Raw genomic sequence first — 16,178 nt, 5'->3', positions numbered from 1 at the left:
AAATTAGGGCACCACTGCAGAGGAATGCCCATGCCTCCCTCTTTCAGAACCACTGATAGTTGAAGCTCATTACTGCTGACTGGCAGTATTCACTGCCCCAGCTGTCCAAGACTTCAGTTGGTGGGGTCTGTTACCTACCTACCTACCTACATAGACCTCCGTCTACGTTACATGAGTCTTGAAGTTCTCATGGAACCACAGGTTTCGATCCCACCAGCTGTTTACTGCTTTTCCTGGCTACCACTCTTTGGTACCTCCTTGGTGCCAGGTTCTGTGCCAGGTTCTGAGGCCTCATAGTTTCATGTAATCTTCATGACACCCCTTTGAGGTAGGTACTGTGGCTATCTCCTCTTTACAGATGAGGAAACAGAAGCTCAGCCAGTAGCTTGGCTACGGTCACACACTGGAAAACAGCAGAGCTAGGCCTCCAACTCCTGAGGGCCACGAAGCCAGTGTTCTTTCCACCACAGCTCACTGCCTCCACCAGGGACATGCCCTTCAACTCCAGAGCCTCCAGTTCCCACGGTGAGGTAGGGAGAGCAGGGTGGCTCTGCAAAGGCTCTTGGGATCTGCCTTTCTAGGATTTAGTTTAGGCACATCTACTAAGGGCTCAGATGTCCCTGGGAGACAGGAAGACTCTCTTTAGAGCAAACAGAACTCAAATCACATCTTCAAACATATGCTCCTCTGGCCGCACACCCAGAGACCCTTCTCAAGCCAGGCCAATCTCTTCTCTCATTTGTAAACACAAAGTGCACAATCCTGCTTTTCTTCCTGCTACACAACTTCTATTTACTTATTTATTTTTTACTATCTACGCAGACTTCACCATAAAGCCCAGCTTAAGATCTGGGCTTTCTCCTTAAAGCTTTCCCTGATCACCCTCACTGTTAGCGCTCTCTTTCTCCTTACCATCTGCACTATTTATCTCAGGCTGCCTTCAGTGGTCTGTCCTGTCTCTCTGGCTAGTGCATTCCTTGAGGACAGGACCTGTATCAAGAACACCCTTCTCCTGGGACTTTCCTGGCAGTCCAGTGGTTAACACTCCGTGTTTCCACTGCAGGGGGAACGGGTTCGTTCCCTGGTCGGGGAACTAAGATGCCTCGAGGGGTGGCCAAACCTAGCTCTGTGTTGAACACTTAGTAGGTATTCAAGAATAAATTAAAGAACTATTTAATGTTCCATATTTCTGTTTTGCTCCTGTTATACCCCCAGCACTTAATTCAGTACCTGGCACACTGTAGGGACTTAATAAATGTTTGCTGAATAAATTAATAATGAATGGTAAAGAATGAATGAACTGAAGGAGGAGATCAAAGAGTATCTTCTCTATTGGACTGCTGGGACTCTTCCCAACTGGTGATCAGGAAGGTGGAATTCTTCAGTGACTCAGCCGGTCTTGGGGCTTGACCGAGCAGTTTGCTCTGTCAAGCCTGGTCCTAACTCTTGCCCCCCATTAATGGACACGATACCATGAGCTGGGGCTGAAGAGGAGCTTTTTCTTTATGTGTTGATCTCAGGAGGACAGAGGTGAGTTACCCTCAGGACTGATGCGTGAACTCCTAATTCAAATGAGAGTCAAACCAGCCTGGAGATTTGTTTATCATTTGTCTGCTTCTTTTCCCTGTAGAATTAGAAATGGAATTAGAATTTGATCCCAAAGAGAAGCAAAGAAAACATCGCTATTTTAATACTCTCTAAGTGAGCTGGACTAAAAATGGATCCACCAAATGTAGTGTGGGATGCTGGATTGGATCCTGGGACAGAAAAAGGACATCAGTAGAAAAACTGGTGAAACCTATAGTTAATACTAATGTACCAATATTAATGTCTGAGGATTGGCAAATGTACTGTGGTTATATAAGATGGTAACATTAGGGGAAACTGGATGAAGGATGTATGGAGCTATCTGTATTATCTCAGCAACTTTTCTGTAAATCTATCATTATTCCAGAATAACAAGTTAATTATTTTTAAAGTAAGAAAAAGAAAGAAAGAAAGAAAGAAAAAACAGGGAATTCCCTGGCAGTCCAGTGGTTAGGACTCCATGCTTCCACTGCACGGGGCACAGGTTCGATCCCTTGTCGGGGCACTAGGATCCCACATGCCATGTGGCCAAAAAAAAAAAAGTGAAAAAAAACCATAGATCGACCAAGGCTGTTAGACACTTGGCAGGGGCTCAGTTAACACCTGCTGATTTAAGAAGAATGAATCAACATAGGTCACCTGCATGACTTGCTTTCCAAATAGTTAGATGTTTCTAATGTGTAACCAACACATTCAGAGTATCACCCGATTTTCCATTCAGTTGTCTTCTACTTGAGTCCAAAGAATCGTTTGGGTAAAATAAATTTTTATCCATTTGGTTTGAGAGGTTAAACATGTAAAACACAAGTTACTTTCAGTGAACTGAAAGATACTGATTCCATCACAGTAGTAGGAGGTACAGCCACCACCACCCAGCAATGTCATTTCTGTACATTTTACAAAAAGTTTTTTTTTTGCATACATCATGTCATCTGATCTCACTTTCTTAACCAATGTGCAAATGATTGCTTGGCCTATGGAGTCTGGTAGGAAAGCTGGGGTGTTGCTTGCAAAGCAATTCTGAAATCGTGATAAGAGGGGATATAGAAATGTAGAAATTAAGAAAGATTCCAGTCTTGGCTGATTATGTTAGCTAATCTCTCTGAATGCCTGTTTCCCACTTTGTAAAATAGGTATAAATATAGTATCTAATTGATAGGATTGTGAGAAGATAAAAGTAAATGGTTTATGCAAAGCTTTGGGCATAGTACCTGGCACATTCCAAGTGCCTGATAAATAGTATTATTAGTGTGACACTAAGATGTGAATCAGAGCAGAGTTCATTCTACAGAAAACGCTGTCATCTCAGGCAGATAAAGAACTCCGGGAATGATTTTTGATGAGGACATTTTGATTCTGAAAGTGCACCTAGCAGTCTGGGCTGAACTTCAGGTTATGTCTGGGCAACACACACACACACACACGCACGCACACACACACACACACACACGCACACGCCTGCAACAGGAAAAACTGGTGGTTCTACTCATGTCTTAAAGAACTTTGGAGAGACTTCTAGCTCCAGTAATAGAGTGCTAAGCTAAAAAGGAACCTCTCCAGCTTTAGGAACAACATCATCATCATCATCAACAACAACAACAACCAGAACAAAGAGCATGATATAAAATAAAATCATGAGACATGGTTGACTTCACAAGAAAGAAAGGGCAGAAATGAAGAAGGAACTGAAAGCCAGTGCCATGAGAGAGAAAGCTGATGCTGTGATTATTAGATCAGAAACTGGCAGCTACAGGGCCTGTCATTCTGGGCTGTGTGAGGGGCAGTTGAACTGAGACGCTGCTTAAAGCCGGGACCCTCCAACAGCTGCTGGGCCAATGAAACGTGCCAATGGCTTGTCTCTGAGCGGGACTCTGGGTGAAACAACACAAAGTCCCCCATAAAAACGCAAAGCCCCAAGCCTGTATCACCTGTGGTTTAGAGCTTGAACTGACACAACCTACAGGGTGATTACCATGAAGGTTGGTCCCGAGTTGCTGATAACTCTGGGTGCCTGGCCAGGGCCAAAGCAAACCAGCTCAGACGGTCCTTCCACCACCCAAGCCACACAGAATTCACACAGAAAAACCAAGTCCTTGTGCAGATGAGCTCACAATTAAACTATTAACAAATATTAACCAGACCAGGTTGGAGTCCAGTAATCTGTTTTAATAAGTTTAATGACTTCTCTAGGATGTTCTTCAGTTAAGTTTGAAAACTGCTGCATTACCTATGCTTTTCTATTTCAAGATCATTTTCTTTTCACTTGTTGATCCATTTATTCAACATTCACTCATCAAAGATATTTTGTGATGAATATTTGCTAGGCACTTTGCCAGGCACATCCATGACTTTTTTTGTCCCTCACCGTAACGTCCAAGGGATGTGTCCCCACTCCCAAGTTACAGATGGGAAAACTGAGGGGGAGGCAGGTCACCAGTGGGCGGAGGACCCACAGTGATTAGTGGCAGAGCTGGAACACCAGCCCAGTCACCCTCATTCCTGGGATATGAGTTCTCCATCAACCCTGGGGTGTCTTGTCCCTCATCTGAGTGACAAAGACAGGCACATGGGTGACTGAGGAAAGAATTCACCAAAGTCAAGGTTCTCACAGAGGCAGTGTTGTCCTCCCAGCATCCACCCCTGAGGCCCCAGTGGGTCCACTACCCAGAACACACCTGAGCCACCTGCCAATGACAATAACTTCAGCCACACTTGGCTCTGGGGCCTCAGGTGGGGTGGCAGGAGCTGCCCAAGGCAGCACTGGACCAGGCATGGGAGGCAGACCAAAACACCTGTAGCATCCCCTGCCTCCATGGGAGGAGTTGTGCCGGGTCCTGCTGTGCCCACATTTGTGGGGTGGGCACCCCACCTGAGCCTGGCCCGCTCAGGTGCTTTGCAAGGTCCTTTTGGAACTCACTTCCTGCCCGGAAAGACAGCTTGTCTTCCTTCTGAAAATGCAAGCACATCTGTGTGCAGGGCTGTTGCACCTGCTGATCTTACAGGCTGGAACACTCTCCTCTCAGAGTGCGTGGCTCTCCCACCCTTCTTTCCGCCTCAGAGTGGGCCTCATCCCCCAGCCCACCTGAAACTTTACCCTTTGATCATTCATCACACCCTTCGCCTGCTTTATTTTCTTCTTTGAGCATGCATGCTGATATTTTTCTGTATGTTTAGTTATTTATGGCTTGATTTCACAAAGAGAGTGCCAGCTTCAAGAGGGCAGACTGTTTTGTTCGCTGCTAGATCCCTAGGACCTAGAATGAGTGACTGGACAAATGGTCTATTTTATCATTGTAAATTCAGCCAGAATCTGGTCCTCAACTTCTCTGTCTTCACACTAAGTAGATTAGACTCAAACAGTGGCTTTCAAACTTAAAAAGAAAAAAAAAATCATTGGAGATCAGGAGAGGCACAGAAAAAAAAAAATCATTGGAACACTTTCTTTAAGAGAAATTTTATAAAGAGTGGAAAATAGCAGGGTTGTACTCGTTGAAGCTGGGGTAAGGGCCCAGGGCTTCAATGTGTATCCTCTCCCTGCTCCCCTGCTCCATCCTTCCTAACCCCATCTTGGCCCCCATGGAACCCTGGGGTTCCTCAGAACACAGTTTGGAAACCACTGGCCTAAGTGCGGTCCACTTCCAACCAGTCATTTCCTCTTCCAAAGTCTATATACAGTCATCCATAAAGTGGAGGAGTTGGACTCGCTGACCTTCCTTCTATGACATTCTAGTATTATATGTCATATCAGGTAAACCCCAAAGTAAAAACTGCAAAGACACATTCAGTGTCACACTTTCCAACGGCCAGCAATTGTCAGGAGTCTATCAGGCAGTTCTTGTTGGACCAGCAATTTGTGGGAGCCACGGAACCCGTAAGATGTCAGATTGCTCAACCAATCTAGTTGATGGGATGAGACACAGTGTCTGAAACAATTAAGACAGGATGCTCTCAAGTGCTAGAGTAGGTGGACAGATTCTATAGGTAAACTCGAGATCATGGAAAGAGATCCAGTGGGGTAAAATGGGAGGATATGTCGGGAAGAGGTGTTATCTCTGGAGAGAAAAACAGAAGGTCATTCTAGGTAGGGGACACAGCGGGTGCCGTGAGGCACTGCCCAGGACCCCTAGCAAGACTGGAGCACTCACGTGCCAGCCGCCAGGAAGGCAGTCTGCTGATGGTTCAGAGCTGAGCCCCTTCCCAGCCAACACACTGGACTTGACCTGGTGGTTATGGAGTCAAGGTCTGGGTCCCAGACAGGGACAGAGTTTTTCCATCATCATCATATATCCAATTACAGCTATTGTGACAACGACTGCTAATTGTCCCCAGTATCTATTCTCCCCTTCTTCCTTAGCAGTTGAACCTCCAATTTTTAGCTGGACACATGGCCTCCCACAAGAAAGCCTACATTTCCCAGCCTCCCTTGCAGTCAGGTGTGGTCATGTAACTAAGTTCTGATCCATAGGATGTGAGGTGACATGATGTGTGTCACCTTCAAGGTCTGCCCTTAGAGGGAAGAAGTGTGCCCCTTTTTTCCTTCCCCAACTAGCTGGAAGGCAGACATGGTGGGGAGCCCTCTTGGATTGTGAGCAACATGATGGAAGGAACCTGGGTCCTAATTCTGTGGAGCTACCACACCAGGCTTGGAGGGCTGGAGTGCAAAGGCCACATGAGTGAGCAATGCTCTCGGGTCTTGTTGAGTCACTGCTATCCCAACCAGTGCAACTGCAGTATCAATCCGAGGGACCACTGCCGACCCCACTGCTGGTCCCAGAGCCAGCTGTCGGGAGGGCTCAGCAGGCATTATTCCCTCCCACTGTCCAGTAGCTGAGCTGAGGCTCAGGGTGGCCTGTCCAAGGCCACTCACTGCTGAACGGATTCCTGGGGCAAGAGGAAAGGGAAGGTGGACAGAGTTTGGATGTTGGGGTCAGACCAACTTTGATTTGAAGGGAAGACCACCTCCCTGCTTACTAAACCCTACTCTGAAAGATCACGTGAAAATCATGTGTGTGGCAAGCTAGGCTCACAATCTGACTGTAGACGCTTTTGCTCTCAGAATCCAGAGAGCCTGCTTCCTAGACCAGTGCTCTTTCCCATGGTGATTCTGGTCTCTGAGTCAAGTGCTCTCCTAGAGCGAGCTGTCGGGGCACCAAGGACTTAGTGCCTGACGGGAATGACGAGAGACTCTCAGAGGAGGTGACCTCTGCGGTGGGCCTTGGAGGATGGGGAGATGCAACACGGGGAGAGAAGAAAGGGGATGGCACCCCAGGGAGAGGGAACAACGGAGCAAAGGCACAGAGATATGACACACCCTGAGACTATCGTGGACGTGAAGAGCTCTCAATTCCAGCCCTCATCATCAGGCCCACCCTTTTAATACTTTATTTAGCGGTTTGGGTGTTTGGTGGATTGGCTTTTTTGAGCAGGCAGTGTAAGAGGTATTGGAAAACGATTAATTTTAGAGGCCAGAACAAAGGCACATGATGAGCTCAGCTAAAAGTCAGCTCGGTCACCTTGTCCTACCCGCACCCAGCAGGGGAACAGCCACTGAGGCTGGTACTTCCCAGCACCATTCTGTGCCATGAGACCAACCAGCCTCACCACCCTGGGCTTCTCCTCCGGCTCACAGCTCTTATCTGCAGAGATACATGTTGCGAAATGTTCCCGCAAGAAAACAAAGCCTGGTAAGGTTACATGCAACTTCCATGCAGATTTAAAATTACTTCAAAATAATATTAAAAAACAAAACAAAGCAGGGTTGGGAGTATACAGATGAAACCCAGTTGGTAAGTGTTGATAATAGTTGAAGTTAGATGATGGGTTCTTGAGGATTCATTATATTATTCTCTCCAAGATGTTTGAAATTTTTCCATTTTCAAAAGTTATTTAAGGGGCTTCCCTGGTGGCGCAGTGGTTGAGAGTCCGCCTGCCGATGCAGGGGACACGGGTTCGTGCCCCGGTCCGGGAAGATCCCACATGCCGCGGAGCGGCTGGGCCCGTGAGCCATGGCCGCTGACCCTGTGCATCCGGAGCTTGCTCTCCGCAACGGGAGAGGCCACAACAGTGAGAGGCCTGCGTACCACACACACACAAAAAAAGTTATTTAAGGACTTCCCTGGTGGTCCAGTGGTTAGGACTCTGCGCTTCCACTGCAGGGGGCGTGGATTCAATCCCTGGTAGGGGAACCAATATCTCGCAGGCCGTGTGGTGTGTCCAAAAAAAAAAAAAAGTTATTTAAAAGTTTTAAAAATGTACATGAATGTTCACAATGACATTATTTATAATAGCCCAAAGTAAAAACAGCCCAAATGTACATTCCCTGATGGATGGATTTTAAAAATGTATTATATCCACACAAGGGAAGATTATTTGACAATAAAAAGGAGTGAAGTACTGACCCATGCTACAACGGATGAGTTTAGAAAATATTATGCTCGGTGAAAGAAGCCAGACACAAAAGGACAAATATTGTATGATTCCATGTATATTAAATGTCCAGAATAGGCAAATCTATAGAGACAGAAAGTAGATTAATGGCTGTCAGGCACTTGAATGGCTGTATTGAAAGTTAACAGCTAAGGGGTATGGTGTTTCTTCGGGGGGATAATTAAAGTGTTGTATAACTGATTGTGATGTTGGGTGCACAACTTTGTGAATATACTAAAAGCCACAGAAAAAGAGAAACAGCCAGTAGAAGCTCTGAGCCATGGGTCTCCACAGGCTTCTCAGAAAAGCAGACTGGATGTGGGCTTGGGCTAAGGGCAAGGGATGGACCAGCCCCTGAACCAAGTCCGTCTTCCTCATTTGTGACCCAGCCAGAGGAATTCACAGAATCTAGTCCAGTCTAAAGCCACTGTAGGAAAACTGTTTCTCTTTATCCTGGAAAAATACATATCCCACTAATAATCAGATACGGAATTTTCATTAGTCCAGGACTGTGGCGGGCATTTTACAGGTTTCCATAAGCAATGCCTGACCCGTTTCCACCGCCTGGTCATACAGTCCTGGCGTCTCAGGGAGGTAGTACATCTTAGTTTTGCAAAGTGCACTGGGGCTTAACTGTGGCTGCACACCAGGATCACCTGGGAGTTGAATAAACACTGGTGCCGGGTTCCATCCCCAGAGATCCTGATTTAATTAGTTTGGAGGAGAAGCTGGGGCAGTGGACGTTTTAAAAGCTCCCGGGTGATTCAAATGTGCAAGATTGAGAACCATTGACTAAGTGAAGAATTCTTTAATGACTAGAAGAAAATATCAAAATTGTATCATAGAGTATGGTAAAGTTTCTATCATGAAACTTCTCTTTCAGATTTATGTTCACCCTGGGTCTCAATACCAAAAATACTTCTCACTGTAGGTTTCAGTCTGGGAGGCTGGAGACCTCAGGTTGACAGGTCCTGTCAGTCACTGAGCTAAATGAAGGGGACTCACCAGTAGCAATCAGGTGCTTCCCAGCCTCTCCGTGGGCCTCTCGGAGGGCAGGTGCTCCCCTGCTTCCAAAATAGCCCTTTCCCACCTTGGACAACCCTTGCCGAGTCAAAAGCTGCCTTTCTGAAACTTTCGCATCAACCCCTGACACCAGGGGACCTGCACTCTTCACCACTCCCTGGAGGCATCACATTTCCCGACCACGTGACTTTGTCCTGTCGTTATGCAGCGTCCTGGCTAGAAGCTGAGGCTCCTGTCCAAACTGTCTCTACTCGTCAAATTTCTACCCACCTTTCAATCACTAGCTCAAATGTCACTTCCATGAGGCCTTCCACGATGGGAGCTGTCTGCTCCCTCCCCCTGCACTCCACTGCCTTTTAATTTTCTAACATTCAGTTGGAACTCTTTGTATTGTAACGACTTGGTTACTACCTTGGGGTTTGAGTAGACTGTAAGCTCCTTGAGGGCATGGGTGGAGTTTCATCTTGTATTATATCTCTGTATCCTCTGCAGGACCCAGTATATGCTCAAAAAACACTCGTTGAATGAATGAATGAATGAATAATTGGCTTGCCGTGAAGTTGTTATAGGGGGGAAGGTGCCAAGTAGTAGCTTAAGGGGAGATGGGTTTTAAGTCCACCGGATGCCCATTCTCTGGTAAGACAAAATTATCTTTCAAAGTTATGCAAATGCAGTTTTGAGGCAAGTTCCTCGACCCAAATTGGAAATCATGAATCTCCGCGCTGGTTGTCAGGGAGACCATCTCTCCTCAGTTGAATAAATGAGGGAACAAACATTGATTCTCTAATGCATCTTTAATGAAAACCAGGCACTGGGTTAAGTGTTTTATAAACATTTTCACATGCCCCCAAATTGGCCTTATCACAGAACTAGGCACACATGACCAGAAGATGGACCCACTGCTGCCTAAGCTTCCACAGAACAAAACACAATCTCAGGACAGAAAAGCCGAGACTGGGAACAAGAGGAGGGGGCATGGCCTGGAGGAGAGAGGCCTGGGGGCCACATGTTGAAGATTTTTTTTTTAAATTTATTAATTTAATTTATTTATTTTTGTCTGCGATGGGTCTTCGTTGCTGCGCTCGGGCTTTCTCTAGTTGCGGCGAGCAGGGGCTATTCTTCGTTGCGGTGAGCAGGCTTCTCATTGTGGTGGCTTCTCTTGTTGTGGAGCATGGGCTCTCGGCGTGCAGGCTTCAGTAGCTGTGGCACGAGGGCTCAGTAGTTGTGGCACACGGGCTTATTTGCTCTGCAGCATGTGGGATCTTCCCGGACCAGGGCTCGAACCCATGTCCCTGGCATTGGCAGGTGGATTCTTAACCACGGCACCACCAGGGAAGCCCAAGAATTTTTTTTTTAAAGAGACAAACCTCTAGTTATATGCAGACAGTATGATTGTTTACACATAAAGTATGAGATAATCTACCAAGAAACTTTTAGAACTATTAAGAATGCTCATGAGGTTGCTCAAAGCAATACCGTTTAGCAAAAACCATCAACATCCCTTTATATCAGCAATAGTAAATTAGATTAGAAAATGCCATAGAAAAAAAGATCCCGGGACTTCCCTGGTGGCACAATGGTTAAGAAACCTCCTGCCAATGCAGGGGACAAGGGTTCGATCCCTGGCCTGGAGAGATCCCACATGCCATGGAGCAACTAAGGCCGTGCGCCACAACTACCGAGCCCACGTGCCACAACTACTGAAGCCTGCACGCCTAGAGCCCATGCTCCACAACAAGAGGAGCCACCGCAATGAAGAGAAGCCCCCGTTCGCTGCTACTAGAGGAAGCGTGCATGCAGCAACGAAGACCCAATGTAGCCACAAAAAAAAAAAAAAAAAATCCCATTCCCCATAGCAACAAAAACTAATAAATCTAAGAAAAGACACACAAAATCTTTATTGAAGGGCAAAAAAAAAAAAAAGGCCAGAAGAAATAGAGAGATAGACTATATTATAAATGGGAAGACATAATTTTAATCAAAATTCTAATAGAGCTTTTCACATGGGGGAAAAAGAGGGTTAAGAATAATAGTCAATATTTGAAGAAGAAACTGAAAAAGGAGGAGATGACTGCCATATATGATGTACCCCTTATTATAAGCCTATAGTGATCAAAACAGTGTGATTTGGTGCAGAAATAGACAAATTCACCAAAAGAAGAGAAGAGAGACTCCAGAGACAGACTCTTGGGATTCTAGGAACTTGAATAAGCCAGAGGCAACATTTCAAACAAGTGTGGAAAGGGCTGCCTATAAATAGTGTGAGGTAATTGGTTATCACAATTAAAAACTTCTATTTCTACCTCAAACTAGCCACAAAATAAATTTCAGATGGATGAACTTAAATTTGAAAGAGAAAACTTTAAAACTTTTGAAAGAAAATATAGAAGAAGTCATTGTAACAAAGAAAGATTTTAAGAAAACAAAAATTGTAAGTGGAAAAGATTTATTGATACATCTGACTGCATCAAAATTGCAATTTTCTGAATAACAGACATGGTCAAATAAAAAGGCAAGTCATGGAATAGGATAAGATAGCTGCAATGTCCATAACTGACAAATGACTCATGTACAGACTATATAAAGAACATCTACAAGTTGAAGAGAAAAGGATAATGGTAGAAAAAACAGAAAAAGGTCAAGAGCAGGTAAGTTACAGAAGAGGAAACACAAGGGGTCGATAAATACATAGAGATGCTTAACATCACTAGTTATCAGGAGGTACAGATTAAATAACAAAATAAAATGAGATATAATTTCACATTGATCAGATTGACTTAAAACTCTGCGGTCTTGGGAGTTCCCCAGTGGCCTACTGGTTAGGATTCTGGGCTTTCACTGCCATGGCCTGCGCTCAGTCCCTTGTTGGGGTACTGAGATCCTGTAAGCTGCACAGCACGGCCAAAAAAACAAAAACAAAAAAACTCTGCAGTCTGATAGTACCAAGGGTTGATGACATTGTGGGGAAATTAAAACTCATATATGCTGCTAATGGTTAAATTGGTACAACCACTTTGGAGAGTAATTTAGCCAAGTCTGGTTAATTTCATGTGACGTGTACCCTAGGGAAACATTCCATGTGGGCCTGGGAGACACAAACAAGGATGCTCACTGCAGTGTTGTTTATAACAACAAAAACTTGGCCGTGTCCATCAACAGAATGACTAAATGAACCGTGATACAGTCTTAATGGAATAAACACTGAAAGAGGTAAAAGAGGTAAAAAAGAGAATTGAAGAAAGTCAGGAGACCGAGTCCTGGTTCTTGTTCTGCTTCTAACTGATGACAGGATGTTACACAAGTCACGTATCCCTCTTCATTGAATGCTCTCCCCAGATATTCTTGTGGGTCACTCCCTCCCCTCCTTCAGGTCTGTGTGCAAATTCCACCTGCTCAGAGAAGCTTCCCTGACCCTGGTATCCATACAACTAGCGTCCACGCCCCCTGACACTGCTTTGTCAAGAAGCAGAGTGGCTTAAAGGCCGGGCTAGGTTCAAACACCAGCTTTACCAAGTACTGTTTGTATCACCTTAGGCAAGTTATTTAAGCTTTCTGTGACTCAGTTTCCTCCTCTGTAAATGGAGATAATAATAGTTTTCACCTCAGAGGGTTGTTGTGAGGACTGAATGAATTAATACACCAAAGAGTTAGAACAGTGCCTGATACAGAGAAAGTGCTGGTTAATGGTAAATTGCATGGCAGTTAAAAGGAATGAAGTACACTGGAGTGACATGGCTCAATCTCATAAACATGCTGCTGAGTGAAAAGAGCAAGTCCCACACACATGTCACCCTTCCCTCCCAACTGCACGCATGCGGCCCAGCACACGGACCAGCCCTTGGTTACACGGCCATCAGGTGTCCTTCTCACGGGTCTGAGTTCCTCTCCCCTGCTGTCCACACCGGCCACAGCCTGGCCACGTCAGTTTTGGGGCAGTATTTATTGAATCGATTGACTTGAATTAATTCTGAAAGTCCTCGAATGCCTGAGGATTAAGACGATGGTGTATTTTAAGAAGTTGAACTAAAAACATGAGGAGGGTGGCAGCGATGGAGCAGGTGAACAACACAGGTACCCAGAAAGAGAGAGACTCGCAGAGGCAGGGTGTCTCCAAGGGTAGGATTGTGTGACTCCAGGACCAGGGAGTGGGGTCCATGGTGTGACAGAAACATTAACTGCTACATTCACAGATGTCTTGGCAAAAAAAAAAAAAAAAAAAAAAAAAAAGATCTAGAAGGATCCAAGCAGAGCCCTTCCACTGGCTACAAGAGGGAAAGTGGGATTGGGGACAAGGGGGAGGTGAGTAGAGGCTTTTTAAAAAAACTCTAGATACTTTTGCATTGTTTGAGAATTCTGTACAGTAGGAAAGAATTTGTTACTTGTGAATTATTAGAAAAAAAATATCTTGCACAAAAGAGGTACGCAGGGAATGGGCATTATAATTATTCTTTAAAACGGGGACAAAGACTTCCCACCCAGTGCAGATCCCCAGGCAGGAAGGGGCCCTGCTCGCACCCTTCTTCACACACTGCAGCTGGCCCTTCAGCAAGTCTCATTGGTTCTACCTTCAAAGTGTATCCTAAATCCAACCGCTTCTCACCACCCTCACTGCCCAGGCACCTGCCCTGCCCATCCCTCGCCTCAACGTACAACCTTCCCCTACTGCTCTCCTTGTTTCTCCCTTGTCCCCTCCATCTCACTCCCCGCAGCGGGCCGGGGTTCCTTAAAAACCCAAACCAGGCAGTTGACATGTACCAAGTGCTTGCCATGTGCAAGGCACTGTGATAAGCAGTTCACTCACTTGCTCCATTAACCCTTTAACAACACCGAGAATGAGATACTAGTAGGATCTCAGCTGGAGAAATGCAGAAGCTGAGGCACAGAGCATCCAGTAATTTGCGCCAGGTCCACATCATGCAGTGCCAGCACTGGGATCCAATCCCTGTGGATCTCGTGCTCTTAGCTGCCTCCCCACTTTGCCTCCCTCCCAGCAGCCTGTGCTCCCCACTCTGCCAGAGTGAAATCAGAGCTCATACTCCGGCTACAAGGCCCCACGTGATCTTGCCCCTGCCTGCCCCTCCAGCCTTATCCACCACCTCCCTTCTCCTCATCCACCACTCCCCAACCCCACAGGCTCTCCAGCTGGTCCTCCACCTAGAACAGTCTTTCCTTACTGATCTTCTAATGGATCGTTGTCTCGTTTCACTCAGGTCTCTGCTTGAATGTCACCTCCTCCCAAATGGCCTCCCTGACACCCTTTCTAAAATAGTCCTCACTTTATTCTCTGACCCTTTTCTGCTGTAATTTTATTCATAGATCTTATCACTTCCTGATACGACATTATAAGACTATAGTTTTTGGATGGTTAATATGTGTCTCCTCTCTCTAGAATTTCTGTTCCATGAGGGCAGGGACTTTGTCCCCAGTGCCTGGAACAGAGGCTGGCACAGAATGGTAGTGAAGCCAATGAATAAATGCTCACCCCCTCCCCAGGCCAAGGCAGCCCAGGGCTGCTCTGGGACCAGGTCTGGGCCTGCTGTGTGTGACTGCTCGGAATGTGCCCACTCCCCTTACACGGGATGGTGATTCTGCCTCTGGGTGTGTGGTCCCATCCTTCCCTCTGGGCCCCCTGGACTAGTGGGGAAGGAGGCAAAGTGAGATCTCCCATATATCTTCCCAGTTTTCCTCCTCTGCCGGCCCCTCTGGCCATATCTCCAACCCAGGGTTCGCACCTCCAGCCACCTGGAAGCTGGTCTGACGAATCCATCCCCACCAAGATGATGAGCATGCCAATTTGTCCTTCGCAAGGATATTTGCATTTTAAACGAGGCCACGCAGGAGCAGCTCTTCACCCCAATGTATGACTGTGTCATGGTGTAACTTCCAAGCCCAGGATGTTTGAGAGAGATACCGCTTTTCCCTCTCCCAGACCTTGGGGGGAAAGGGCATGGCAGGTAAGGGTGTTGAGGGAGAGGGAGAAAGGGTTCTAAGCTCACCCAGTGGGTCAGAGACTGGGACCCAGCAGACCCCAACCTCAAATGCTGTCACACTCGACCCACCTCTTCCTTTCCTGCCACCCAGAAGGCCTGGCTTTGTTCTCCAAAGCACCCCCAAGCCATCCTCAGGTTCTGCTTTGTGGAATCCCTCCAGAGGCTCCCAAGGGAACCTAGAACAAAGGCCTTACCCATTTCAATCCCACAGATGGCCAAGGTTTCAATCACCGCACCTGCCGACGTCCCAGCAAAGCGATGGGCCGTTTCCAGCATCCGGGGGGTCAGGTCCTGAAAGGCATCCACCACCCTGGCCTGGTAGAAGGAGAGGAATCCACTGCCCGAGAAGGAGATGGAATGAGGGGTATCTGGGTCCCCCTTGAACACCTGTTCTTCCATCTCCCCAGCCTGGGGCCTCCCAGGGTGGGGAGGAACCCCTCAGTGCTGGCCTGCCCAAGTGCGGGCCACCCTCCTGTCGGAACTCTCTGCCAAGACTCCCTGCCAGCCCGGACCCTGGAATGTGGCTGTCTCTCCCCAGGCGGTTGGGACACCCATGGGTGGTTTAGGCAGCAGCTGCCTGGGCTTGTTGAGCTCCGTCAGTAGGCAGCCCCAAAGCCTGGTAAAGGGCTCAGGCCCAGGACGAGGTGCAGGAAGCCCTGATGGGTGAGCAGCTCCCTGGCCCTGCACGCGCACTGCTCAGCCTTCAGCCCCGAAGGCTTCGCTCATCTGGTTGCAAAACCTCCAACGATGGTTATGGGATGGCGCCTCCCTCCCCAACACACTGCAGTAAAGGAACTGACCTCATGCCAGGAGGACGGTATCCCCTTCCTGCAGGGGCAGGGCTGCCAAGTTGGCTCTGGTTTTAGAGGGAAACACAGCTCACAGCACCCATGCCTCCACAGCGATGCCCTTCCCTGGGTTCCTTCTCCAGGCTTTGTGTGTTGTGTTACACAATTATTTTTATTTGTTCTTCTTACATAAGTGCCCCTTTGCTTATTCACTTTTTTATTCCCACGTTAGGACTGGCCACCAGCAAAGTTGTAAAGGAAAAGAGTTTTGGCTTCAGGGGCACCACCCACTGCCGCCTCTCCATCTCCCACCTTCTTTTCTCCTTGGCCCTTTACTGACACACTAACTCTTAGTCAGTGCCCT

At 46.9% G+C, this 16,178-nt stretch overlaps 1 protein-coding gene across 1 annotated transcript in view; it reads right to left on the bottom strand.

Annotated features, from left to right (window-relative positions):
* Positions 1 to 15,440, bottom strand: part of PNPLA1 (patatin like phospholipase domain containing 1) — a 42,791-nt gene extending 27,351 nt beyond the window's left edge. Inside the window, 2 exon segments of the mRNA XM_028479517.2 lie at positions 14,948 to 14,967; positions 15,221 to 15,440. Of these exon segments, the coding sequence (XP_028335318.1) occupies positions 14,948 to 14,967; positions 15,221 to 15,425 (225 nt within the window). The 5' untranslated portion in view covers positions 15,426 to 15,440.
* Positions 15,441 to 16,178: the final 738 nt, after the last annotated feature.

This window comes from Physeter macrocephalus, chromosome 18 (genome assembly GCF_002837175.3).
Source record: "Physeter macrocephalus isolate SW-GA chromosome 18, ASM283717v5, whole genome shotgun sequence".
Lineage (NCBI taxonomy): Eukaryota > Metazoa > Chordata > Mammalia > Artiodactyla > Physeteridae > Physeter > Physeter macrocephalus.
The sequence above is the reverse complement of the archived record's forward strand: the minus strand, read 5'-3'. Positions and strand labels throughout refer to the sequence as shown.